The following is a 23334-nucleotide window of genomic DNA, read 5'->3' as shown; positions in this document are numbered from 1 at the left end:
TTCTTATCGGGAAAAAAATCAGTTGAGTTTGCTTCTGTTGCAATTTGTTCAATCTTTTTTCACATATTGACTGGACTAAAAGGTGCTCAACAAGAGCTTAATATGTTTGTGAGTTTCCTTAGCAGTCGATTCATGAAAGATGCATACAATTAAAAGTATGACAATCTCAGGCTTAAAAAAAAGCCTCCAGAGTGGATTTTGCTATTGCTGATAAAAGTGAAGAAGAGGATCATGGCTTTAACGATGTGATTCTTTGTGAGGCAATAGATCATAACAATGCAGGTGAGCTCTTGAAGGAGGACAAGTCAGGACAGGATACAATCGTCCCCAATTTGTGAACAAGTACTGCACTAAATTATCAGCCTCCACAGTAGTTTAAAAAACAGCTACCATCCCATAATAATAAATCTACATACAATAAATTTTAAATAACTCCTGTTGCACAGTCTGCATAAAACACATGAGTAAAGAAGAAGACTGCATCATTTATGAAGCAGCTGATGGGAATATACTGTGCTGGTGGGATGATTAAAGTACATTTATTATAAAGATGATGATGAGAAAATGCGGGAGGATGATGGCAAAGGTGATGAAGAGGGTGACAAATAGAGGATGATGGTGGTGTAAATGGTGAAACCCTCAGCTCCTGTTTCCCCCTCCGTGTGGGGCACCCTCGCTGCTGCCCCTCCCAGGAGCAGCGTTGCCTCGGTGACTGCCGGTTTTACGTGATGACGTCGGATGTATATGAGCGCAGGCGGCGGGATCCGTCTCCCCTTTTACCGCCATCCGAGCGGAGTGTCTCTTTCTTCCCCGGGACCTCTTCACTGCGCAGCGCCGCCTCACCAGCAGCAGCTCAGCCTCCGGCCCCGACGAGAGCCAAGGTAAGGGGAGGTGGGGACAGGACTCGCATGCGGCTTCGGTGACAACGCCCGAAAGTTGTGCGTCGTTTGGCGAAGTTACATTTCACATCCTGCCGGTTGAATTTCCGTGCGGCGGAGGAAGACGGCTTTGCTAATGCTAGTGAAGTGAGACAGCAGCCATTGAGGCTCCACCATGATGTGTGTTCACGATACACGAGATTAAAAATAAATAAAAATAAAACAAGGATTTATGTGTACCATTTATTCTCCGGTTGTTTCAATAATAACAGGTGTTTTAAAAAGGGTGATAATTGTCCTTAATGTTGACGTTTGTCGACATTTGTTGACACGTGTCTTTGAAAATGAGTGTTTTTTTGGAGTTGACATTTTTTTTTTTTTTTTTTTTTTGGAGGGTGGAGAGCTGTGGATTTAAGGTCTGGACTTGATGGTACATATGAGGGGATTGTTTTTGACTGAATAGCCGATCATGTTGCGTAGCTTCAGTTAGTGAAAACACAGCACTAGAAGGGGGGTAGCACTTCCTCACCGGCCCATGTTTCCGAGCTGCTGCGCGGTGTGTCCAGAGGAGCTGATGTGCAGTGCGCATCGAGCTAGCTGCACATGAGCTAGCTTAAAGTAGTGCGGGGACAAGACCGGGCAGGCCGGGTAAAGTTGGCCTGTTTACGAGCCTTGATGTCGGGTGTTTTTTTTGTTTGTTTGTTTGTTTGTTTGTTTTGCAGAGGAGGCTGGCGTTGTTAAAGCTCAAAAGGCAGTTGTGTCAACAGGTTTTGTAAAGTATATATGCATTTATAAAAAAAAAAAAAAAAAGCTGGGCGTCTCGTCAGCCTCTGATGGACCTGAGCATGCAACACGTGGCCTCTGTGCAGGATTAGAGGAGAAAAGCATGTCCTGGAGAGAGAAAGGACCAAGCATCACGTTGGTAATACAACCACCTCTGATGACGATTATGTTTTTTTTTCCCTTTTAAAGCATGATTTAAAGGTTTATTCTTTATGCATAATCAGCGATGTGGGGGTGAGGTCCAAATTCAAAATACTTCATGATACGAAAACTACCCATGCTTTTAATGAAAAAAGGTCTTTCGTTAAGACTTGATGGTCCACAGAAGGGGAACAAATTAATATGTTGCAACTCATCTCCTGCAAACATATTAGAGTCGAAGTATTTGTGCTTCCATTTTTTTTAATGCTAAAGCATCACAGGCATGAAGCAAGAAACGCAGACAGGAGCTGTGTTTTGGAGGTTACCTGACTAATCTGAGCAACCTGCTGGGTGTGTCACAGCCAAGATGATAAACGAGTATCAACTAAATAAATAAGCCGTATTTGTGAAAGGAGAAATTGGAATCGAACTGCTAAGTCTATAATTGCCATCTGTTGTGATACTGAACTTCTGGAATTACATGTAATCATGTTAGCATTGCTCCTCTGCTCTGACATTTCACCAGTCCTGTCTGCTATGTCCTCAGACCTGCACAAAAAAATGCAGTATTTAAATTCTCCTATCAAATGTGAAGAGTAGTTGACTGTTGTCAAAATTTACCTGGCTCACTGAGGTGATCCTGCTCGGTTCAACCCCCCCCCCCCCCCCCCCCCCCCCATACATGTACCTCTCATCCTCAAATCATCCGCTGCACTTAAAGCCGAAGCTGACATTCCTCACATTTTCCCATAAAGCCAGCCATTTGTAATGTTCCTGCTTTATGTAATGACCTGTGTTACTTCATTACATAGTTGTTGTTCGTTTAATCACATGAGCGCTTAAAGCTGATTTACTCCCAATGCCATATATAAGAATAAATGAATGTGTAGATTAAGTACCACGCTACCATTTCCCCATCAGGTAGCTTCGTCGTGGTTCAAATACTTAAAGTATGACATCATAGCGTTCAGTTATTTACACGACGTGCAAGTCAGCGATCACCAGGATCACATCTCTCAGACGATGTTACGTCGTCACATTGACGTGATCTGTTCCTGGCGTTTGACGCAGATTCTCAGTTGTAACACTGCAGATTACCGTTATTGCCTCCATGTGTTGTTTACATGACATTCATGCACTTGAGAGCTCCATCATGTATAGTCTTTAAAAGGTGTGGAGTCGTGCATCCCTGATCAGCATTTTATCCAATATTGTCTCCTTGCATTTATTTTAGTCCCTTTTTTAAAAAGCAGCTGTTGACCTGGACTAGAAACAGCCTGTCATCATATTTTACATAATGGTACGTTTTGAAACGTACGGGCTGCTGCTGAGAGCTTTCTACTGTACTTTCCCATCAATAATTTGAGATATTAATGGCAATGCAAGAAAGCCAGGGTTAGTGTGTGTCACCTTTTAGATTTTCTCAGGGTGAAGTGGAGCGTATGCTTTTTCTTGCATTTCCTTCCATGCTTCTTCGTCCTTTCAGCTGTCAAGCGTGTCCCTGTATTTAAAAAGCGTCATGTCTGCTTTGAGAAATGAGCCGCGTTAGAAAACAACAACAACGCAGAGACGGCTCTTTTCATCAGTTATCCCCAGACGGAGGCAGGAACAATTTGATCTGCCACGTGACTTTTTTTTTTTTTTTTTTTTTTGCACAGCGCCTGGTGAACTGTCACATCAGCTCCGTAGCTGAATAATCGAGCTGAATGTAGGCCAGCTGACGTTCAGGGAGATGCCGTCGATATGATGGCTCTGCGTGAAGGGAGTCCGTCTCGCTCGTTTCTGAAACAGTCTTTGGCTGCTTCTCGGTTTCTGTGTCGTCTGGGAGGCTGAGTTCTGATCACATGTGACTGAAGAGGTTTTGACTTTGGGCCCCGGGGACGCAGAGCCGTGCAGCTGTTAAAGTGTCATCGTCTATTAATGGACTGATATTCCCTCGGGATGATGGGTGAACGCAATTAATGACTTGACAGGATGGCGTGTCAGCAGGAAGGTGGCAGTCAAAGACCAGGATTAGTAACCTTTGCCACGTTGTTGAAATGTCCTTTTTACTTGCAGCAGGTGATTTTATTTTTTTATTTTTCTGACAGACTTCTGGAGAGATCAAATTCATGCTTGTTTAAATCCGAATAAGGCAAATAGAGATCAAATCATGGATCATCATGAATGATTAATAAAGGTCAAATCTGTCTAACTGAATCTAGCACAACTAATGAATAAATCAAATGTCGATCAATCTTTGATTTTTAATCGATTAAGACAATTGATTATTGGAATCGTTGAAAAATAGTTTAAGCTGTCAGTTAACATTTAAAGCAATAGTTTATGCATGTCATTCAACTGAGCCATGTAAATAAACAAACAGAAGTTCAGTAATGTGAGAACAGATTCAGTGAACTTTTAGAAACATGGCAGGTCACCTGTTAAAGTGGCAGCGCGTTTATTCTGCTGAATGTTTGATGGATTTTAACTGAAACTTCGATTCATCTGTGTGTTTTTTTTTTTTTTTTAATTTTCTGAACGTCGTGGTGTATTCGTAGATCGTGAGCCGAGTTTAAAGGTCACTTGTTCAACTGAAAGGATCCTCCTTCAGCTGAGTTGAGATCGAACTGTTTGCGTACTTGGAGTCGAGCAGTGACGGAACATGCACGACTCCGAGTGGGAGGAGCTTTAACCTGTGCAAAGAAAAATACAAATGATTTCAGTTTACACTGTGATTTAAATGATTTAGGATGAGAGATATTAAAATAATGTTACTGCATGCTAGTGTGCAATGATGAGTATTGACATTGGAAGTATGATTGAGTTTAAATTATAAGGCTGTTGTTGAGAGCAGGTGATGCATAAAGTTAAAACGTCAAACGGACCTCCTTCCTCCCCCGGTTTAGTCTTTGTGTGTAATTTGTGATTTCTTACATCAGTCTGATGTGCATTAACCGTGGTGCTGCAGACCTGTTGGTGTTATCTTGGCATTCAGGGTGTTTAAGTTATAAGGTGTGTGCGTACGTTGCCACACATCTGGAGGTTTTTGTTTTAAACCACAATCAGTTGTGACATCTTCTTCCGTAGATGGAGGTTTCCCCTCACATGAACCCCTGCTAAACATCAACTTCACAATTTTTTGTTCCTCACAATGGCTGCAGAGCCTCTTAGCTGCTCTTCACTGTCTGCCCGTCGAAAAGACTGCCAAAGTTATCAATCTCATCTCGGGGGAAAACTCCTCTGTGAGGGGCTGAGTCACAGCCAGACCCTGCCTGTCTGGACCAAAAGAAGGACTTCTTCTTTTAGAAGCTGGCATTCAAGATCGGGATTAAATTAAATCTTTATCCACTCTGAGCAGGACGTAAATTGCAATTTATCTTTTTTTTTTTTTTTTTTTTTTAAATATGTTGATACTGGAAAAAGGTTTGCTTACTGTCGTTGTTGCTGGTGCTGCATAACACTGAAAAATGATGCCCAGACATGATGAGAAATGCCTTTTTTTTCTTTTTTTTTTTCTAAAGATGACACTGTTGTGCTCAGGGAGAGTCACTAAATGACACATTTAGTGCTGAACCCTGATAGTTTATTGAACCAGTCGTTTTTCTTGCAGGGTAAATATTTAGTTTCACCGTCTTCGATTCTTCTCACCTGCAGTTTGTAAACCTGTGAGTCACAGTAACTTGGAAGTGCACATGTTGATTGTGTAATGCAGCCTAACTGTTCCTCATGTAAGAACAGCTTTACAAATGTGTTCTTTCCCAGCCAGGTGACCTCATCTTTGAACCTTTTGCAGCAAACGTTAACCGTGCATGTTGCTGGTGCTCTTTTGTTCTCTTGTTGTTGTTACGGCGTCGCAGAGGAGCAGAGTCGGCCTGAATCCGAGAGAAACATTTAGTAGTTCAAGCTTTAGTATACATTTGAAGGAAGGTTTCTGTATTGCTGACATGACTTGTGTTAAGGTATGCTTTCTGTTTTTATAAACTGGGTTAATATTTCTGTGTCTGTAGCTTTAAATATGTAAATGAGCTGTGTCTGACCACGCCCCCTCTCTGGGAGGGCTCGGGTGTACTCGCTGCTTTCTGGCTCCATGTCCTATTGTTTACGGTGAGAAGGCAGACTCAGAGGGCAGAACAAACACCTAGCTGTGGGAGTGTCACACACCTGGGGGAGGGGCTACTGCCCTTTGTGATGTCATGAAGGGAAAATCTCCAAACTGACTGTTTGAGCACACATTTTCTGAAAAGTTGAGCAGGCAGAAGACGGAGAGGACGGACTTGTGTCATGATTGGTTTATAGACAGACACATTAGTGTTGCACCTGTTGGAACCTTGTTTTTAAAGGTCGCATCCATGTCGACACCCCCGTGTGTCTGTCGCGTCTTTCCAACGCCGTACCTTTCATCTTAAGTTTGCGGTTTCTTAGAGAGGGTTAGATGCTGCAAAATCAAACCAGTTCAAGTTATATCCTTGGAGTAAACAAACTCGTGCCCCATGTTGACATCAGAGTTAAAGATATTTACCGAGAGGGATTTTTCTCTCAAGGCGTTTTAATCTCAATTTCAGCATAAAAACACAACAAACGAACTGACATCGGAAAAATAACACTGAAGCAAAGTTTGTTTGCTTTACACTGCAACGCTACCGAGTCAGCTCACTGTGATTTGGTGAGGTGATGCACGACATCATTATTCTCTTATTGTTTGGTATTAAAACTCTGCTTGTACAAACACAAACCGAACAGTGAAGTTAAAATGTTTAAGTCTCTTATTCTGCCATTGCACATTTTATTTCAGGAAGGGGTTTTGGACCTGTTCTTTTATTTTATTTTTTTTACTTCGATTTTTAAAGTCACAAAAACAAAATCATTGTATTTTACCAAACAGGCGTCAGGCTGCTCCCCCACTGATGCAAACAAACAGTTTTTCACTTATCTCACTTGAAATGTCGAGCCTGGCTTTTGTAAACACGCATAGCGCTCCAACTTTAGCTGTCAGAGTACAGTCAGTGCAATCCATTAAAATAGGCCAGTGTCCTTAAAATACAACCTTATAATCGGCTCAAAACTTCGTTCAAGTCTTGTTAATAATAATAAAAAAAAAAACTATGTAAGAAAATTGACCGAGATCTGCCGCCCTCGGCTGAGACGCCTCTGTTTCTGTTTTAATAATGACGAGGCTGTTTTTAACTGTTCTTATGTGTTGCTAACTTTAGCATCACCCCGTAGTACTCTCCCTCTCTAAGCAGCTTAAAATTAGCATGAGGAGCTATTTGCAAACGCTGTTTGACCCAGATCTCGTGGCAGTCAAATGTTAGTCAAAATTTAATGAGCTTGTGTCCTCAAGTAAACTAATTACTTTCTCTCTCTCTCTCTCTCTCTCTCTCTCTCTCTCTCCCTTTAGCATCACTTGAGACTCAGCGAAGATGGCAGACATCGACAAGTAAGTAACCTTCTCCCTGTATCAAACACTCTTATTTCCTCTGCAGCTTGTAATGGCAGGGATCCCCTGCTGTGACCTGACTGGTTATGCCGTGGTCAGATATACAACATGATTAAACAGATAGAGGTGAAGCACAGCAGGCTTATCTTTTTGGATGCCACACCCGGGGATAGGATAGCTCCTTCCTTCCCCGACACGTCTCTTCAGGACAGGGTTAAAGGGCCATCTTTTCCAAGGTGTGGCATCCATCCATCTCTTTTGATTCCTAACATGATTGATGCTGCAGTCGTGAGGGCACCGTCTCCCTCCACCTCGCACACACACACACACGCACACGCCTATCTAACTGTGGAGCGTCGTCCTGCAGACAGGCGGGAGGCTGTGATGTGTTCATCAGTGAGCTCTGCAGCACGGCATCTTTAAAGCGCGGTGTCGTGTTTCACTGCTCTGAACAGCACCATGGGTAGAAAAACAAAAGGCCTGCAATTTTGATCAGAGCTGGAGTTACACTGGAGCCTCTGGATCTTTAACTGCTGAGACGGGCAGTTCTGTTTGTGCAGAGAATAAGACTGAGCCCCGTCCTTCAGATATCCATCCAGACCTGATGAGAGTGTCGGCTCAGAACATGTTGAACGTGTAAAACCTTCACACTCACTCTCATAAATATTTTGAGGACGAGCTGCCATTTAAGTCTTCCTGACTTCTGTTTCTACGTGTGTGAGGGTCAAAAGGACCTCGTGGAAATGGCAAACGCAACAAAGAGTGAAAGGCCGTGATGAGTTTTTTGCCTTCATATCACTGCTGCATGTAATTAGACGTATTGATGGTGTTCACGAATGAGTGGATGATATTTTTGGCGAGCTCAAAGAGTAAAAAGCATTATTGTCATTGTTCCTCTTCAGAGCACAACGAAATTAAAAAAAAATAGAAGCTCTCATATAAAAAACTGAAAAAGGAAAAACAGTGCAAACAGTACAGGGAGGGAGTCAAAATGTGCAAATGATATATGTGCAAAACAACAGAAACTTTATTGAACAAAAAACATCTTAAAAAACTGCACAGTCCCCAGAGGTAGTGGATAATTTAAAACGGCAGATTCAGTTTCAACGTGTGCACGACGATCACAACGTTTGGTGGGTGGCTGCAGAAGATGCGAGTCACAGTGAGCAGTCACACTGGTGAACTGTACCATGCCGTGCTCAAGCACGACAAACCCCAGAAACAGCCAGAACCCTGCAGGATTTCTCTCTAATGAACGTTGTGCTCGTGTGTGAAGCGTGCAGAGTCGACGCACTCCTCTCCAAAGCGTGCCAGAGCACGTTGCGTGATGCTTGCTTAGGCGCGGTATAGATTGCCAGTGTGATCGTGCCGTTCGAGGTCTCCTCCTGTTGCCATGAGTATGTTAAACAGCTCCAAGCGTTGCCGTAGTCCCTGGCGCACTCTCATTAAACATGCCAGGGAAAGTTTGTTGGCTGGTGTTAATTTTGTGCACAAACTGGAGTGTCTTGTGCTTTGGCTGACCTTCCCTCTCTCTCTCTCCCCCCCTCTCTCTCTCTCTCTCCCTCTCCCCCTCTCTCTCTCTCTCTCTCCCCCTCTGTGTCTCCTGGAGCAGCAAAGACCAGGCAGAGATGGACCCGGCAGATATGGAGGACGTGGAGGATGTGGAAGAGGAGGAGACGGGAGAAGATGAAAACAGCAAAGGTTAGTCTCTCTGTGAAGACGTTCAGAGATTGATGCTGATGTAGATATTTGTCATTCATGGTTGTGTTGATGCTCCTGGGAGAAGATGATTTCAAGAGCTGTGCGTTGAGCTTTTTAATCATTCAGGTGCATAAAAGTGTAATTTCAGCAGCAGATTCACAGACTGACCTCCATGCGTCTCTTTCAGGTAGTAAATCTGCAGGATCGCGTGACACCATGTTGAATTGTAGTTTCGTGCTGGGAGGCAATATCCGTTTTTACTCTGGGATCTGGATGCTGTTTATGCTGCCTTCAAGGCTCAATTTATGATTCAGTTTCTCTCACATATGAGCCTTCTTCCGGCTCATTGTGGATGCAGATATAGCTGGCTGTTTGGTCTCTATTTATAGCAAGTTTGATTAGTCTTTTTTTTTTTTTTTTTTTTTTTTGAGCCAGACTTGAAAGAAGGCTGATTCTGGCTGCCTTCGACCGATCTGTCATCCAGACCACACTCTGAGAAAAGCCGTACATGAGGTCTGGAAGCTGAGGCAGATTATAAATGCATGAGTAATACACAGTTACAGCCCGGCGGTGTTAACATGCAGTGCAAACTCCGGATAAGGAGCCTCACACTGCTGGTCGTGAACTTGTGGGTTAGACGCCAGAATGAAATTCAGTTACACCTGCAAATCACAGCTCAGTGCTTCCAGATCATGTCAAGTAATTATTGTTTCAAACGAAATAAGTTTTTTTTTTTTTTTTTTGCACCAAACTCCTCCCATTACGTCTGTGCGCCACCAACCAGCAGAGCTCAACCACCGTGCCGTCGCTAGGAGTGCAAACTCCACAAAGTGAATATATGTAATTTAGTGATTTTATATTTTGACACTTTACTTTTTATCCACTCTTTTATTTTGTCTAATTTTAGTTTACCTGCACTGTGGTTCAGTTACTGCTCCGTGTGTCTTTAAATTTCCTCCCCGGGGACAAATAAAGTTTATTTTATATTGAAGTGAAAGCAGACAGAACTAAAAAAAGTGACTCGGCCACACAAGAAGAAAGTTTAAACATTTTTCTCTCTGAGAGACAAAAACTCTGAAAAATTTTCTGATCTCAGAATTCCCCGTGCTCTCTGTGCGAAAACAAGAATTACAGGTCTTCAGTTGACGCAGCCTGTCCCAGTTAAAGGCGGGGTTATTTCCCAGACAAACAGAAATAAAAGCCTGGGCCATTTAATTTCTTTCTTTAGTTTTAGTTGGCAGAGGTCGGGAAGTCGTTGGTCGTCCTCACGGACGCTGCCTGGCGGGGGGAGGGAGGGGGGGGGGGGGGGGGTCAAACTAATGGTAAAGCATGTTATCCCCTGCAGAAGTCACCTGACCTCTCACCGACGTGTTCAGCAAAAGAAGCATTTAGTGTGGAAGCATCCAGTGAACAGATTGTGCTGTGTGAAGTCAGACGAGCGTAGGTGTATTTATTTGACTGGATGCTGAGCCTTGGACAGCCGATCTGTGCGAGCTGATAACATATTACGAGCGAAATGCCAACAGGGAAAAGTGACTTCCAATCTCTTTTAATCTTCTCACCTGGCAGCCGCCGTCTCCCGGAGCTTTGATAGGTGCAGGCGCTGTGTCGGACACTGGGACGGTACCATCTGTCACCTGTCTGCTTACACACACACACACACACGCACACAGAGCAGCCTGTGTGATTTACAAACATGCATACATTCAGGGTTTGATTTATTTACCTCACATTACAGCACGGGGGGGAAATAAGCCCTGTTTCAATGGATGTGAGATATGACTGTGTACTCGTTTACTCGGCTCCGCCCTGCTCAAATATTCTGGTAAACACAATTATGAGACTTTAGATGTTACAGGGAGGAGGAGGAACATTGTTTAACTATTGCTAATGTGCAGATTAGGGATGCATCATGATTTTGGAGTGCTCGTGTAGTCATTATCTTTATAAAATAAAGGAGAAATTCCAGCGATTTGATGTCATGCATAACCGCTACGAGACGCTGGCTGCAGCTCATCTTGAAACTGTTGAACTGCTAACTGGTGTTTAATTGCAGAAGAAGAAAGCGTCAGCACTAGATGCATGTTAAACCGGCGTGGGGCTGTAAGATTTGGCACCAGAGGACGGTGCAGATGATTCTCCAGCTTTCAACTCGTTTTAAAAACAAACAAAAAAATAATTTTAAATGCAAACTTTGAACAGTTCCAGGGATTTTCAGGCGGTATTATTGTTTGCAACACACCTGCCTAGTGCCTAGTTTTTTTCAGGAAATGCAATGTCAAGATGAATAGAAAGACACGGTTAAGAAACGCTTTCTGTACTGTAGATGAATACATTGAACGCCTGTGATTTGTCAAAACAAACATTGCTGTCGTTTTGGTCCAATAACAACGCAGGTCGACTGTGTGGAACAAATTGAGCCGTCACTCTGCATCTCGTTTAAGATTACATCAAACCTCCACACTTCCAAAAAACCAAAATGTTAGAAGTGAAATGAATCAGCCTGGCTCTGACTGTCTTCACGTGTGTCTTCAGCTCGCCAGCTGACCGTGCAGATGATGCAGAATCCACAGATCCTGGCGGCTCTGCAGGAGAGGCTGGACGGCCTGAACGGCTCACCGTCAGGGTACATCGAGAGGTGAGTCATGAACGAGTCTCAGACATGCAGCTGTGTCCCTGTAGAACAGCTGGTCAACATCTGTAAGGACTAACAAAAACAACAGACGATTTTAAAAATATTATTTGTCTGTTTTCTGATTTGTACTTTTTTTTGTTTGAATTTTAATTAAACAAACAGGGAAATGAGTTTTCTTCTAACATCCCTGATACTGTATGTGTGAATATAACAATGTGTGACTGAAGTCTGGCTGCCAAACACTTTAGTTATTTACTTTCAGCCCTTCTTGACTGTCTCACTTAAGAGCTCTGTTGCTGTAAACACGGGCACACGCCTCGGTGGTAGGTGGATGTTTTTTTTGCTCTCTGGCGTGTTTAGTCTGCTCCGCTGATCAGCTGTGCAGGTTTAAGGGAAGTTCAGGGATGTTTAATATTTAGCAGCAGTGTCTGGTAGATTTATTGAAACCAAGAGTGAAGACGAAGTCAACGTCCGAGCACACTCGGATTTCACTGTGAGGATGCTGAGCTGCTCGCACGACTGAGATGTGGAGTCTCGGCCCACGTTTGGTCGCTTATTTATCATCTCAATAGCGAAGCAGCCAAAGGAGAATCTGGCGAAGCTTCACAGGCGGCGCTTTAAGAACAGCTTAAAACAGGCAGCGCGTCTGTAGGGTGCTTAAACCCACCCGATGTTTGGCTTCATTTGATCGCCTCCGTTGACTGAAAGGAAGCAAGCGGGGGGAGAGACCTGAGAGAGCAGAACTACTGACATAAACATAAACAGAACTACTGATGGAAGAATGCAGCGTCTCAATCTTTCACACTGATATGAAAAAAATAAATAAAATAAAAATAAATTCCTGGCTGTGAAAATGCAGAATCAAGCTAAAGAATCCACAATGGAAAATCTGCAGCCGTGTTGTGTCACGTGCAGGACGACGAGATAAAATAAAAAGATCAGAATCTCTTATTGGCAGAAAACATGTAAACAAGCACGAGCTGTATCTGAAGCTCTTGTTTGCATCTGGAGAGCAGAGAGAGGTCTGTAGCGCCTCCCAGAGGGGAGACGCTACAGACGCTTGTACGTTTCAGTGTGATGCTTCGTCTTTACACCCTGAAGGACGACTGTGTAACTCCTGCAGTCCTGACCCGTTTGGATCATTCCCCGAACGAGACAGAAACCGAGGACAAGACGGTGATCGATGCACAGAGAAGAGACTGGAAGACTCTGTGCAGAACGATCAGATCAGCTGTTCTGTTGGACGTGATGGAGGGTTTATAAGCCTGTTCAGCTCCGGGTTGTAAGGCTACACTTCCTGTTCATAATGCACACTCGTAATCATCCCAATGAGGCAGAATGTGGTTCTGTTTAACGGTGTCCGGAGGGGTTGATTGAACTTATTCTTAACCCAGAGTCCAGTAGAAAAGTTAAAGTCAGAAGACCAGAGGTTCAGTGTGTGATATCAGCCGCGTCTGAGTTGCTGTGTGAGCGTGGTTGTGTCTTAGCTGCAGGGCGATGCCACCCACTGATCCTCCTCCCCACAAAACCCATCAGCGCTCAGCTCTTTGATCAACACGTCAAGTGTCTGGCACCAACAGGCCCGACACTTAACACATCCCAGCGACTTGGACCAAACATGAGTTCCCCTGCCAGGAGAGTGCGGGCGTTTTGATTTCCTGTGCGTGTGTGTGTGTGTGGGGGGGGGGGGTTGATTCTGTGAGGCATCGTTAACAGTTCTTGAAGTCCGGGAACCTCGATGGGCAAGAAGACTGTGGTCAATCTGCACAACTGAGTGTTATAAAGCATGCTGTTAAATAAAACGAATCCCGACCCACACATCTCTGTCGTACTGTCGATGCCCGTACGATCGTTTCTTTGTCGTTGTGTGCGGACACGGGCGCATGTCAGTCAAGAATCAGTAGGCCACACGAGTAATCAAGATTAGAAACTGATCAACCAATGACTGACCAAAGGCTTTTTTTTTCAGTCACCACTATAACCTGCCTGCACGTGAAACCCAGATCAAGTTGATTTTCCAACAGATTGTGGCAGAATCGCTCCCAGCTCTCTGTCCTCCTTTGATACTGGATATCGATCGCCCCTTCACTGCCTGTTTTCCGGGATGTACTCATGTCTTCTGTGTCCGTCTCCTTCTGTTGCAGTTTACCAAAGGTTGTAAAGAGACGTGTAAACGCCCTCAAGAACCTGCAGGTGAAATGCGCCCACATCGAGGCGAAGTTCTACGAAGAAGTCCACGAGCTGGAGAGAAAGTACGCCGCGCTCTATCAACCCCTGTTCGACAAAGTACGTCGCCTCCTCTGTTGCTGCTTAAACGTCTCTGCGCTTCTCTCTCTGAAGCACGTCTTTTACTGCTCAACGTCTGGATCAGCTTTTTGGCTAACTGGTGAAGTAAATGAGACGGTCGATGTTCAGGACCGATCGAGTCAAAGACGAGCCAGTTTACAATAATACCTTTTTAGGTATTGTTCACAATTTAATTGAGGGATGCGAACATTTTTAATCTCTGCAAATTAATCTTCAGAAATGTTAACAGCATTTTTCCCAAAGGCCAAATTGAAATTGCTTGAGCTTGTATTTGTGTAGCTCATGTAAGCATCATCTCTGACTTGTTCTTTGTGTTGAAGTCAACAGCAAGTTTATTGATGTGGCACAGTTCAGCAACACGGCCATTTCAAAGTGCTGCAGACTTTAGATTCTGTGTTACAATCCGAGCCAATCCAAAACCTCTTCCTGAGGATGCACATCCCCGCCCAGGGTCGCTGTGATGGTCAAATCAACCCAAGTCTGTGCAACTCGGCACGTCACCAACTTGTGATTGATGTGCCTAAAATTGCAAATTTGAGATGCACAAAAGTGAACTGACCTGTGTGAGTTTTTGTTTTCATGTAAACAAACGCTCTCACCTTTAACTTGAATGTTTTCTCCGATTCTCACAGAGAAGTGAAATCGTGAAAGCAGCCTACGAGCCCACAGATGAGGAGTGTGAGTGGAAGGCGGACGAAGAGGAAGAGCTGACAGTAAGTAAGCAGGTACAGGTGACGTATACACCTGCATGCTTCCTGTCTGACTCGACACAAGTCAAACATTTAATGCATGTAGCATGGAGGCTAACTGGGAACAGAATTCACCTTCTTAAAGAATGAAGCTCAAAAAGAGAAACTGTTTTTTGCAGCAACACGTCTGTCGGTGTTTCTTTGCTCTTGAGTCCCGTCTTACAGCATGAGGGACGGTGAAAGGCTCCGCTTCACGTGGTGTGATTTGCACAAAGTAGAAGTTGTTGAGCGTGCATTATTTGAAAGAGAAACTGTCTCCTCTGCCAGGACGAGATGAAGGAGAAGGCCAAGCTCGAGGAAGAAAAGAAAGACGAGGAGAAGGAAGACCCCAAAGGCATCCCCGAGTTCTGGTTAACAGTTTTCAAAAATGTGGACCTGCTCAGTGACATGCTGCAGGTACCAGCTGTTAAAAATAGGTCACAGACTGTTCATCCTCTCTAGTTAAAAAAACAGGGTTTGCTTCCCCCTGCTGGACAAGTTGTGTAAAGAGTTATGACAGAAATATGGCCGCCCTCAGGTGCAGAACGATTCTCTAAAAGCTGTTTTCTCTTCTGTGCAGGAACACGATGAACCCATCCTTAAACATTTACAAGATATTAAAGTAAAGTTCTCAGATCCAGGACAGCCCATGGTGAGCGAGCGCCCCTCCCGTCTTAAACACTGTACACGGCCTCGTTTCCAATCGTTTAACTCTGGCGTTGTGATTGATCTCCCTCCCTCAGAGCTTCACGTTAGAGTTTCACTTTGAGGCCAACGACTTCTTCACAAACACAGTGTTGACGAAAACCTACAAGATGAGGTCAGAGCCCGACGAGACCGACCCCTTCTCCTTCGACGGACCAGAGATCATGTGCTGCACAGGGTGAGCAGAGCGTCTCGCTTTCAGCCTTTTCATTTTTTTGTGCTCGTGTTGTGAATCCAGACGTCGAAGTCTCGCCAGTGTTTGAACCACGAGGGGAGCCGGTCCGACCCGGGTCCTTGGCTCCTCTGCGGAGCAGCTTTGTCAGGATGAAGATGTGATACCTGTGAAAACAAAAATATATTTAGAATTGTTACCATGGCAACAGAAGAGAAGTCCTCGACGTGCAATATTGGCACTTTTTTGGGGAGGGGAGCAGCATTAAGCGAGGTGATGCAGCTCCCACTCACATGATGAATCTACAAAGTGTCACACAGGAAGTGATAGTTCAGCATGGAGTGCGTCATCGAGGTTGTTGTTGTTTTTTGTTTTTTTTTAAAGGTTCCTTTAAGTAGTGTTGGAGCTCTCTAAACCGGTCTGGAGGACACTTTTTGAAGGACTGGGTTTCGTCTCTGATTTTAAAAATCATTTTTACTCTGTCTCAGACTGGACGGACTCCAGACTTGAAATCAAGACCACCACTGATGTCCTATCTGTGATTAATAAGAACGACCCTTTCTAAAAGAACTATTGACTTTAATCAGTTCATTTTAATTTTACCCCCCGGTTACGTCCGCAACCTTCTCAGTGTTAAAGTGAGTTCAGTGGCCTGATTTTAAAATCTGGATTGTTTTGTTTTTCATCTTTTAATGAAGCTGGTGTCAACAACTCTCCCTCTGACTCATCTGTGAAGAGCTTGCATGCTGAAAAGAAGCCTGATCTATCATTGAGATTTGACATTTAAAATGTTGGGACACTGACCTTGCTCTCTCTCTCTCTCTCTCTCTCTCTCTCTCTCTCTCTCTCTCTCTCTTCCCCCCCCCGCCTCGTCCTCCTCGTGTTTCACCACAGGTGCACGATCGACTGGACGAAGGGCAAGAACGTCACGTTGAAAACCATCAAGAAGAAACAGAAGCACAAGGGCCGCGGCACAGTGAGGACGGTCACCAAGACGGTCCCCAACGACTCCTTCTTCAACTTCTTCACCCCGCCTGAGGGTAAGACGCCGAGACTCCGCCCACTGCGAGTGATGATGAGTGTGAGCTTTACCCGTGGTTGAACTAATGTGTGTGTTTCTCCTTTTTGTTTGCAGTCCCAGAAAACGGAGAGTTGGTGAGTCGCTGCTCTTTTTCTACACTTTATTAAAGATTCTCTACATTTGATCAGCTGATCAGTCGGTCAGATCAAATCCTGTGGGCGTTTTTAAATCATTCAATGACAAACATTCACTCCTGTGTATTTGACTCTGCAGTGAGTGTGTCACGCCGTATTCTCACCACAAGCACAAGAGTGGCGGGTGCTGCACGACTGTAGACTGATCATGTGACTGTTACCGTCCTCCGTGCACCTGATTTAAACGTCTGCGTCACGTTTTCTGTTCCACGCTCTTTAGTCGATGTTGTGATTCTGCTCGTGGTGTTGACATGAAGACAAATCTCCTCATTGGACTGTTGTCTTAATGGATTATTTCTTTTATTGACTCAAGAATTAAAAACAGGTGTGTAGTGGAAACATGGCCGAGGCTTTTATAAAACCTCGCCCACAGGACTGATACGCACGCATCAAAATAACCCAAATCTGAAACTTCAGAAATGTCATAAGTGTGAATTTTTTTTTATTTTTTATTTTTTATTTTTTAAATGAGACAAGTTGCCAAATGAAAGAAATGCAGTTCAAATTCAGGTGTTTTTTTTTTTGACTGCAAAAAGTAACTTGAGGTTTTTTTGTACCGACAGATTTTATAGAGGAGTTCCTGAAATGAGCATCTTTGGTTAACAATATATCTGATGTTTGTCGGTCAGGAGATCTTAATCACGGTTACTCTAAAAGGATCACAGGGAGACATCTGTTTGTAAAAGTCATGACTTGGAAAAAGCAGACGTTGACCCGCTGCGACCTGTCTTGTCTTCAGGATGAGGACTCGGAGGCGGTCCTGGCTGCAGACTTTGAAATCGGCCACTTCATCCGTGAGCGAATCGTTCCTCGGGCTGTGCTCTACTTCACAGGAGAGGCCATCGAGGACGACGACGACGACGTGAGTCCCATTTGTAAAGAGTGTTTCCTGCAGGAGTGAGCTTAAACAAGTTTGGAGACACGTCGTGTGTTTCCACTTCCTGTTTCGGCTTCACAGTAAAGATTGATTCAGACGCTGTCAGTGAACTTTGTCTCCGGATTCAAAGATGACGTTCTTAAAATTTAACGGGCATGTTTTTGTTTTGCAGTATGATGAAGAGGGAGAGGAGGCTGATGATGAGGTGAGACATGTGGAGGATGGTTAATTAACCCTTTAAGCTCTGCTTGATGAATGACACAAATACTGTTTACTTTGGATTTTTTTTAAATTAAGTTTGTTTTTTTTTATGAATTTTTAAAGGCCATACTGGTTTTTTTTTTATATTTTAAAATCACATCTTTTAAACTTCTCAAATCTGTAAAAACTCTTATCAAATGTCACACAAAATGAACAGCACACACAAAAAGCAACAGGAAGCTGCTTCCATTAACACCTAATGGGATGTATTCGCACGCGCAACATTTCCACCTGAAGTAATTGAACCATAAAAATCGTTAGTGTAAACACTGTGGTTGTAGGACACATTGATCTGAACAGTTTTAACACAGTCTGTTTTGTTTTGTATGTGTAAAAGTGAAAGGTCACTCAATGAAATAATGCTCGATTTTTTTTTTCCGGGTATTTCGGAGAGAGTTTCTGTAAACTGGGTTATCACGCCGGTCGCTCTGTCTCCTGCAGTAGTCTGATGTGTCTCTTGTGTGTGTGTGCAGGAAGGTGAGGAGGAGGCTGACGAGGAGAACGACCCTGACTATGATCCCAAGGTGAGCTCACTTCTTCACACACACACATTCACACTCATAGAGCCCCTCCCTCCCCCCTCCTCGTTAAGACTCTTTAAAGACCTGACTCGGCTCTTCTCTACTCCGCGGGCTCACCAGCCAAAAAATCAAAGAAGCTCCTTTTTTCTTCTTTTTTTCTTGGAGGCCGTCGATCAGCTCTGCTCAAACGTTAATGTTACAGACGTTTTTGTTCCTCGAGTTTCTGAGCTGCGGGTAGAGAACAGCTGATTCAATTTGACAATCAAGAGTTCAACATACAGAATACATACTGTCAAATGCATCTCATTCTGCACCAGCTTTTGGTTTGCTTCAGCTTTTATATTTTTGCTGTGATCTTCATTTGGCTCCTGAGACACAAATTAACTCTCCGTCTCTGTTTGAACCTTTAATCGCTGCACCAGGTTGAACCCTGAACTTCTGTCTTCAGGTTTAATTTCCCCTCTCATTGAAGTCTAACTGCACGATCTTACTAAATCCTAAACCTGCAGACCACAGATCTGGTCACATTAAGGCTACATCCACACTCGTGCGTGCTTCTGTGTTGGACGTTTGTGTGATAATGGTGAACGCCCTCGTCGGCCTGCTGATTGGGTTTCATCAGCACAGCACCCTGCTGACCTTTTTAATGTTTGACGTTTAAATCGTTCATTTTAAGGAGCGCTGGTTTTGCTCAGTGACCCTGACGACAAAGTCGCCGTCCTGGACTTTCCCCGGGCCTCGTGTCCTCCGCTCTGTCCGCCTCACAGTTCCTGTCTCGCTTCTCTATTAGTGCATACAGGACACAAGCTAGCCATGTGATATCTGATGAAAGGGCCTGTAGGTGTCCTGAGTAAAATATGCAACAGTGCAAAAACTCTCAACTCAACGTAGATGTATTTATTCAGAAGGCAGCTCCGTGTGCCCGATGCACCACATCTCAGCCTCTTACTGACTTACAGACTGCGTCTCAGCTCGGGCAGTCCTGAGCTCTCACTCTCACTTATCTTCAGTATAAAACTTCCATTTGACGGTTTTGTTACCTTGTGTGTTTTTATGAGAGTTTTATACCACATGCATCGTTGCTGATCTTAATACTGTAGTTAGAGCAGGAATGACTCGTTTAAATGACTCTTATATTTCTGCACAGAGGTTGTTCCTCTGCTCAAACTGAGGCACAGATGAGCGCTCCCCTCCTGTAGATGGTTGATTTACTGCTTCATGATTGAAATCCTCGTACGTGGGGGGAAGAAAAAAAAAAAGCATGACCTTCGACCTTTGCTTCTTGGCCAAACAACCACAAAAAAACAAAACGCCTTTGACATTCTGTATTCTGCTAGTTTTGCTTTTTTTTGTTTCTCCTATTCATTAATGTTTCTTCATCTCGGGTCACTTTGGCATCTTTTGTCAGCTGCTCTTTAAATTTTTCCTCACTAGGTTTAAGTGGTGACAGTAGAAAAATAACCCTGTCCTGGTAGGTACAGCCTGTGACTTATCAGCTTACTACCATCACACCCTCCTTTTCTCCTCTTTTGGTTTTTCATCCCCCCTTCTCCTCCTCCGCCGTGCTGCACCCCGCACTAACCCATCCGTTTGGTGTTTTATTTTTTGCAGTTTTAACCCGTAGGGAGTTTTGCGTTTGCACCTGTATTATTTCTGTATGTTGAAGTCTAGTCTGACCTTCCCTTTTCTGTTTGTCGAACATCCTCGAATGCGTCTCGTTTTTCAGATTTTTCTCACGATTTACTCTCCTACAATCTGTGCGTTTTTTTTTTTTTATAAGAATCATTTTTATCCTCCTTCCCGTTGATGTGAGTCGCCTCCAGCTGCTCTCCCTCTGTAGCTCCTCCTTCTATAAACACCTTTCTCTGTTCTAAAAATAAGCAGCAGCTTATCAAAAATAGAATTAAAGACATCTAAGTGTTATATTTCCCCTGGGGGGCCGTGCAGCCATCGTCTGATATATAACCTTCTTTTTCTCCTTTGAATAAAAATGTCATTGCTTTGTAGCGTTCGATGCTGCATCACCGCCGAGCTGTGATGAAAAATGGTCTCGCACGGAGAACTCATTTTAGACGGAATATTCTGGAGCTCAGCTGCAGCCAAACATATTACACGATGACCACAATGACCTCGCACGGCTCAGCGGGCGTGGCATCAGGCCCACGCAGAGCCCCCCCCCCCCCCCCCCCCGGCGCGCAGTATGATAGACTCGACTGTTTCCTCTGTTTTTGGCAGCTCATTGATTTTAGCTACGTGGCCTGAGCTTCTGTTAGCGATTCTCGATTGTTTCCTTGCTGAGAGGTCGACAGTGGGATCAGTCCCGCTCCTGTCTTTATTCAAAGTATGGCTCACGTTAGCGTTAGCTTATAAAATCCAAAAGGATCCAGCGTGTTGTCGTCTTCTTCAGCTGAAGAGGTCACAAAACGAAGGGTCAGGAGGTCGAACCCCTGCCTCGTGTCAAACTCGTCTCTGCGCTCATCGGTGGCTCCCGCTCGTTTGTTTCTGTCTGCTTTCATCTCACGTTTGGGTTTGCTTATCATTTTGAGGAACGATCAGCCGTGCTTTTAGTTATCGATGAAGTGTCTGAAATATAGTTAGAGCAGCCGAACTCGGAGGAGAAGAGGATGAAGAGCTTTAAACTGCAGGAGAAAAGCTCCAGTTGGTTTTTGCGTGTCAGTGCTGGCAGGCCGGACTCGATCACGCACAGAGACCAGGAAAAACCAGCGGGGTCATGTTCTGGGTTTTCCTGGTCATTAGGGTGCCGACCAGTACGTTTCCTTTTTAGCTTCTCTTTATTAATAATCCACTATTTGGAAATGAATAAATCTTGATTCAGCCCAAATGTCGAGGATGTTTAAATAACCTCTCCTGACTTTAGTTTGATTCCAAACACAAATAAAAGAAGCTTCATCTGACTTTTTTCTCAAAGTCAGTGAATTACTCCGAGCGGTCCCATCGCCACTGAACTTTAGACAGAAAAGGTTGAAGGGATGCCTGCACCTGCTTCTTTTTGCATTCATGATGATGCGACTGTCAGTGTGTGTGTGTGTGTGTGTGTGTGACGTGGCTGCCTCAGTCTCCACATTCATCCATGTTAACGACGTCATTTGTGTTCAAAGTTATCCCGACACTTTCAGACGTTGTTTAGATTTGACTTGTTGAAATGGCTTTTGTGTGTGTGTGTGTGCGTGCGTGTGTGTGTGTGTGTTCTGTCCATGGAGTTGCTCTGGTGTTGACGGTCTCTCCCGCTCCCCTCTCCTGTGGTCTCTTACAGAAGGATGCAGCCCCCCCAGCTGAGTGTAAGCAGCAGTGAAGCCCGGCCCGGCTGCCTTGAGGATCGACTGCACTGTAACGGCTTCAACAATTACAACCACAACAAAAAACAATGAAAAAAAAAAAATAGTTACTTACCGCCTTATAATGTTTTGTATTTTTCTTGGTAGAGAATTTGAAGAAAAAAAAGTTTCAAGATTTTTGTTACAAAAATGGTAATATACTGGGAGCTGTGTTGCTCAATATACATAGTATTTTACTAGACCTGTTCTTTCCTTCTCTTCCTCCTTCTCTGTACAATAACTAGGTAGAATACAGGACAAAAAAAAATCTCCCTGGAACAGCATGAACTTGTTTCTTCACTGCTAAAAAAAAACAAAAAACAAAAAACTAGTTTGGGATCTTGTGAAGTCTTTTGTTGTATTTGCTCTTAGACAACAGCTGTGGTTTAGACTGCGTCACGTCGATTTCTAACAATCCCCGCCCCCTCTGCACCTCCACCTACCAAAGCTCCAGGTTGGTCCGTACTGTTAGGTTTTTTTTTTTTTTTTTTTTTTTAAACTCTTAGTCGGGCCTTTAGCACTTGTTAAAGCACTGTAGCATTTCCAGGTCGAGTGACGGAGCACAGACGGACGAGTGACCTCCAGCCGAGTGTCCATCTCTCCTCTTGCTGAGTGTGGGATCTGGAGTTGGTGTTTTTCTTTCCCCCCCCCCACCTGTGCTTATACTTTACGCTCTTGATACATTCCAGTAAGCAGGCTGGCTAGCACCATCCGTTATAGGCTCCTCCCTCTCTAAAAACTGGGCGTTTAAAGTGGTTGTATCGCTCTCAGGGCTTCAGCACAGCCTGGTCGAGTCTCTTTAACATTCCAGATACCAAAACAAACGTGGACGGCTAATTAAGAGGGCAAACAAATAACTCCGTGCTTCAGGCTCCTCGTAGGTTCGCAGTGGCGTCGCTGTCGTCCTTTTTATAGCACTTTGTACTGGCGTGTCGTGTACCAGTGGCGTCGTGTCATCGGTTAGCTGTCTGAGTGTTGGTTGCTTCAATGAGAAAGAAAGGGGGCGGCGGTCTGTGGAGAGTTCAACAAGTGCTGACTGGAGATCTGAAGCGAACTTGGCGTCTTCAGAGAACGCTTTGGGCAGATGTAGTGAAGACAAAACTCCCTAACTCCTCCCCCTTTTTCTTATCATTTTACCTCTCGTGTTGTCTGTGACTCACACTGACCCCTGAGGGTCTCACTCATTACGAATCACTGTGAAAGAAAGAGAGGGGATGTGTGATAAGGCCATCATGTTGGCTGATGACCCACCACCCTCCCTGACCCACCATACCCCCCCCCTCCCCCATTCGTTACCCAGAAGGCCACAGAGGAGCATGTCAGAGCAATACTTAACGCCAGGAGGGAGACCAAGAAGGAACCGTAGCCTGTCCTCCTCCCTCCCTGTCCATCCTTCAAGGCCTTTAAGTTTGAAGGCCCCGTGTCGGCGGTCCACAGTGGAGAGCAGGGTACTTCTCATTCTGCAGGGAGTATTCACATCATGTTCATCGGATTACAAAAAAAAAAAAAAAAAGGACGAGAGGGTTTCTGCAGGATCGTTCTGAGCAGCTGTTGTCAAGGCAAAGTGCTATGCTACAAAAATACTAATGTACTCAATAACTGTACGTGTATGTTCATGAATAAATTGGTTAAACATGTCTGGTGTGGTTTTAATCT

At 44.2% G+C, this 23334-nt stretch overlaps 1 protein-coding gene across 3 annotated transcripts; it reads left to right on the top strand.

The window, feature by feature from the left end:
• Positions 1 to 755: 755 nt before the first annotated feature.
• Positions 756 to 23315, top strand: nap1l1 (nucleosome assembly protein 1-like 1). 3 transcript variants are annotated; one of them, XM_079334663.1, is made up of 16 exons: positions 756 to 881; positions 7183 to 7221; positions 8834 to 8922; positions 11458 to 11560; positions 13702 to 13843; positions 14497 to 14589; positions 14881 to 15009; positions 15173 to 15244; positions 15336 to 15475; positions 16364 to 16509; positions 16605 to 16624; positions 17424 to 17546; positions 17734 to 17766; positions 18296 to 18346; positions 19778 to 19814; positions 21618 to 23315. In XM_079334663.1, exons 2-15 carry the CDS (start codon positions 7205 to 7207, stop codon positions 19781 to 19783), a joined length of 1164 nt encoding a protein of 387 aa, XP_079190789.1. In that variant the 5' UTR covers positions 756 to 881; positions 7183 to 7204; the 3' UTR covers positions 19784 to 19814; positions 21618 to 23315. The 3 variants fall into 3 exon arrangements, with proteins under 3 accessions (XP_079190789.1, XP_079190788.1, XP_079190787.1); XM_079334662.1 differs by lacking the exon at positions 19778 to 19814 and having other exon boundaries at positions 14497 to 14577; XM_079334661.1 differs by lacking the exon at positions 19778 to 19814.
• Positions 23316 to 23334: the final 19 nt, after the last annotated feature.

The sequence above is a fragment of the Symphodus melops genome (genome assembly GCF_947650265.1).
Source record: "Symphodus melops genome assembly, chromosome: 22".
Lineage (NCBI taxonomy): Eukaryota > Metazoa > Chordata > Actinopteri > Labriformes > Labridae > Symphodus > Symphodus melops.
The sequence above is the reverse complement of the archived record's forward strand: the minus strand, read 5'-3'. Positions and strand labels throughout refer to the sequence as shown.

Excerpts from the sequence above, each read along its gene's own strand:
- nap1l1 (XM_079334661.1), top strand. Across the intron at positions 14,590-14,880 it reads AGCTGACAGTAAGTAAGCAG|GACGAGATGAAGGAGAAGGC; the intron begins GTACAGGTGACG and ends CTCCTCTGCCAG. Across the intron at positions 17,547-17,733 it reads TCGAGGACGACGACGACGAC|TATGATGAAGAGGGAGAGGA; the intron begins GTGAGTCCCATT and ends TTTGTTTTGCAG.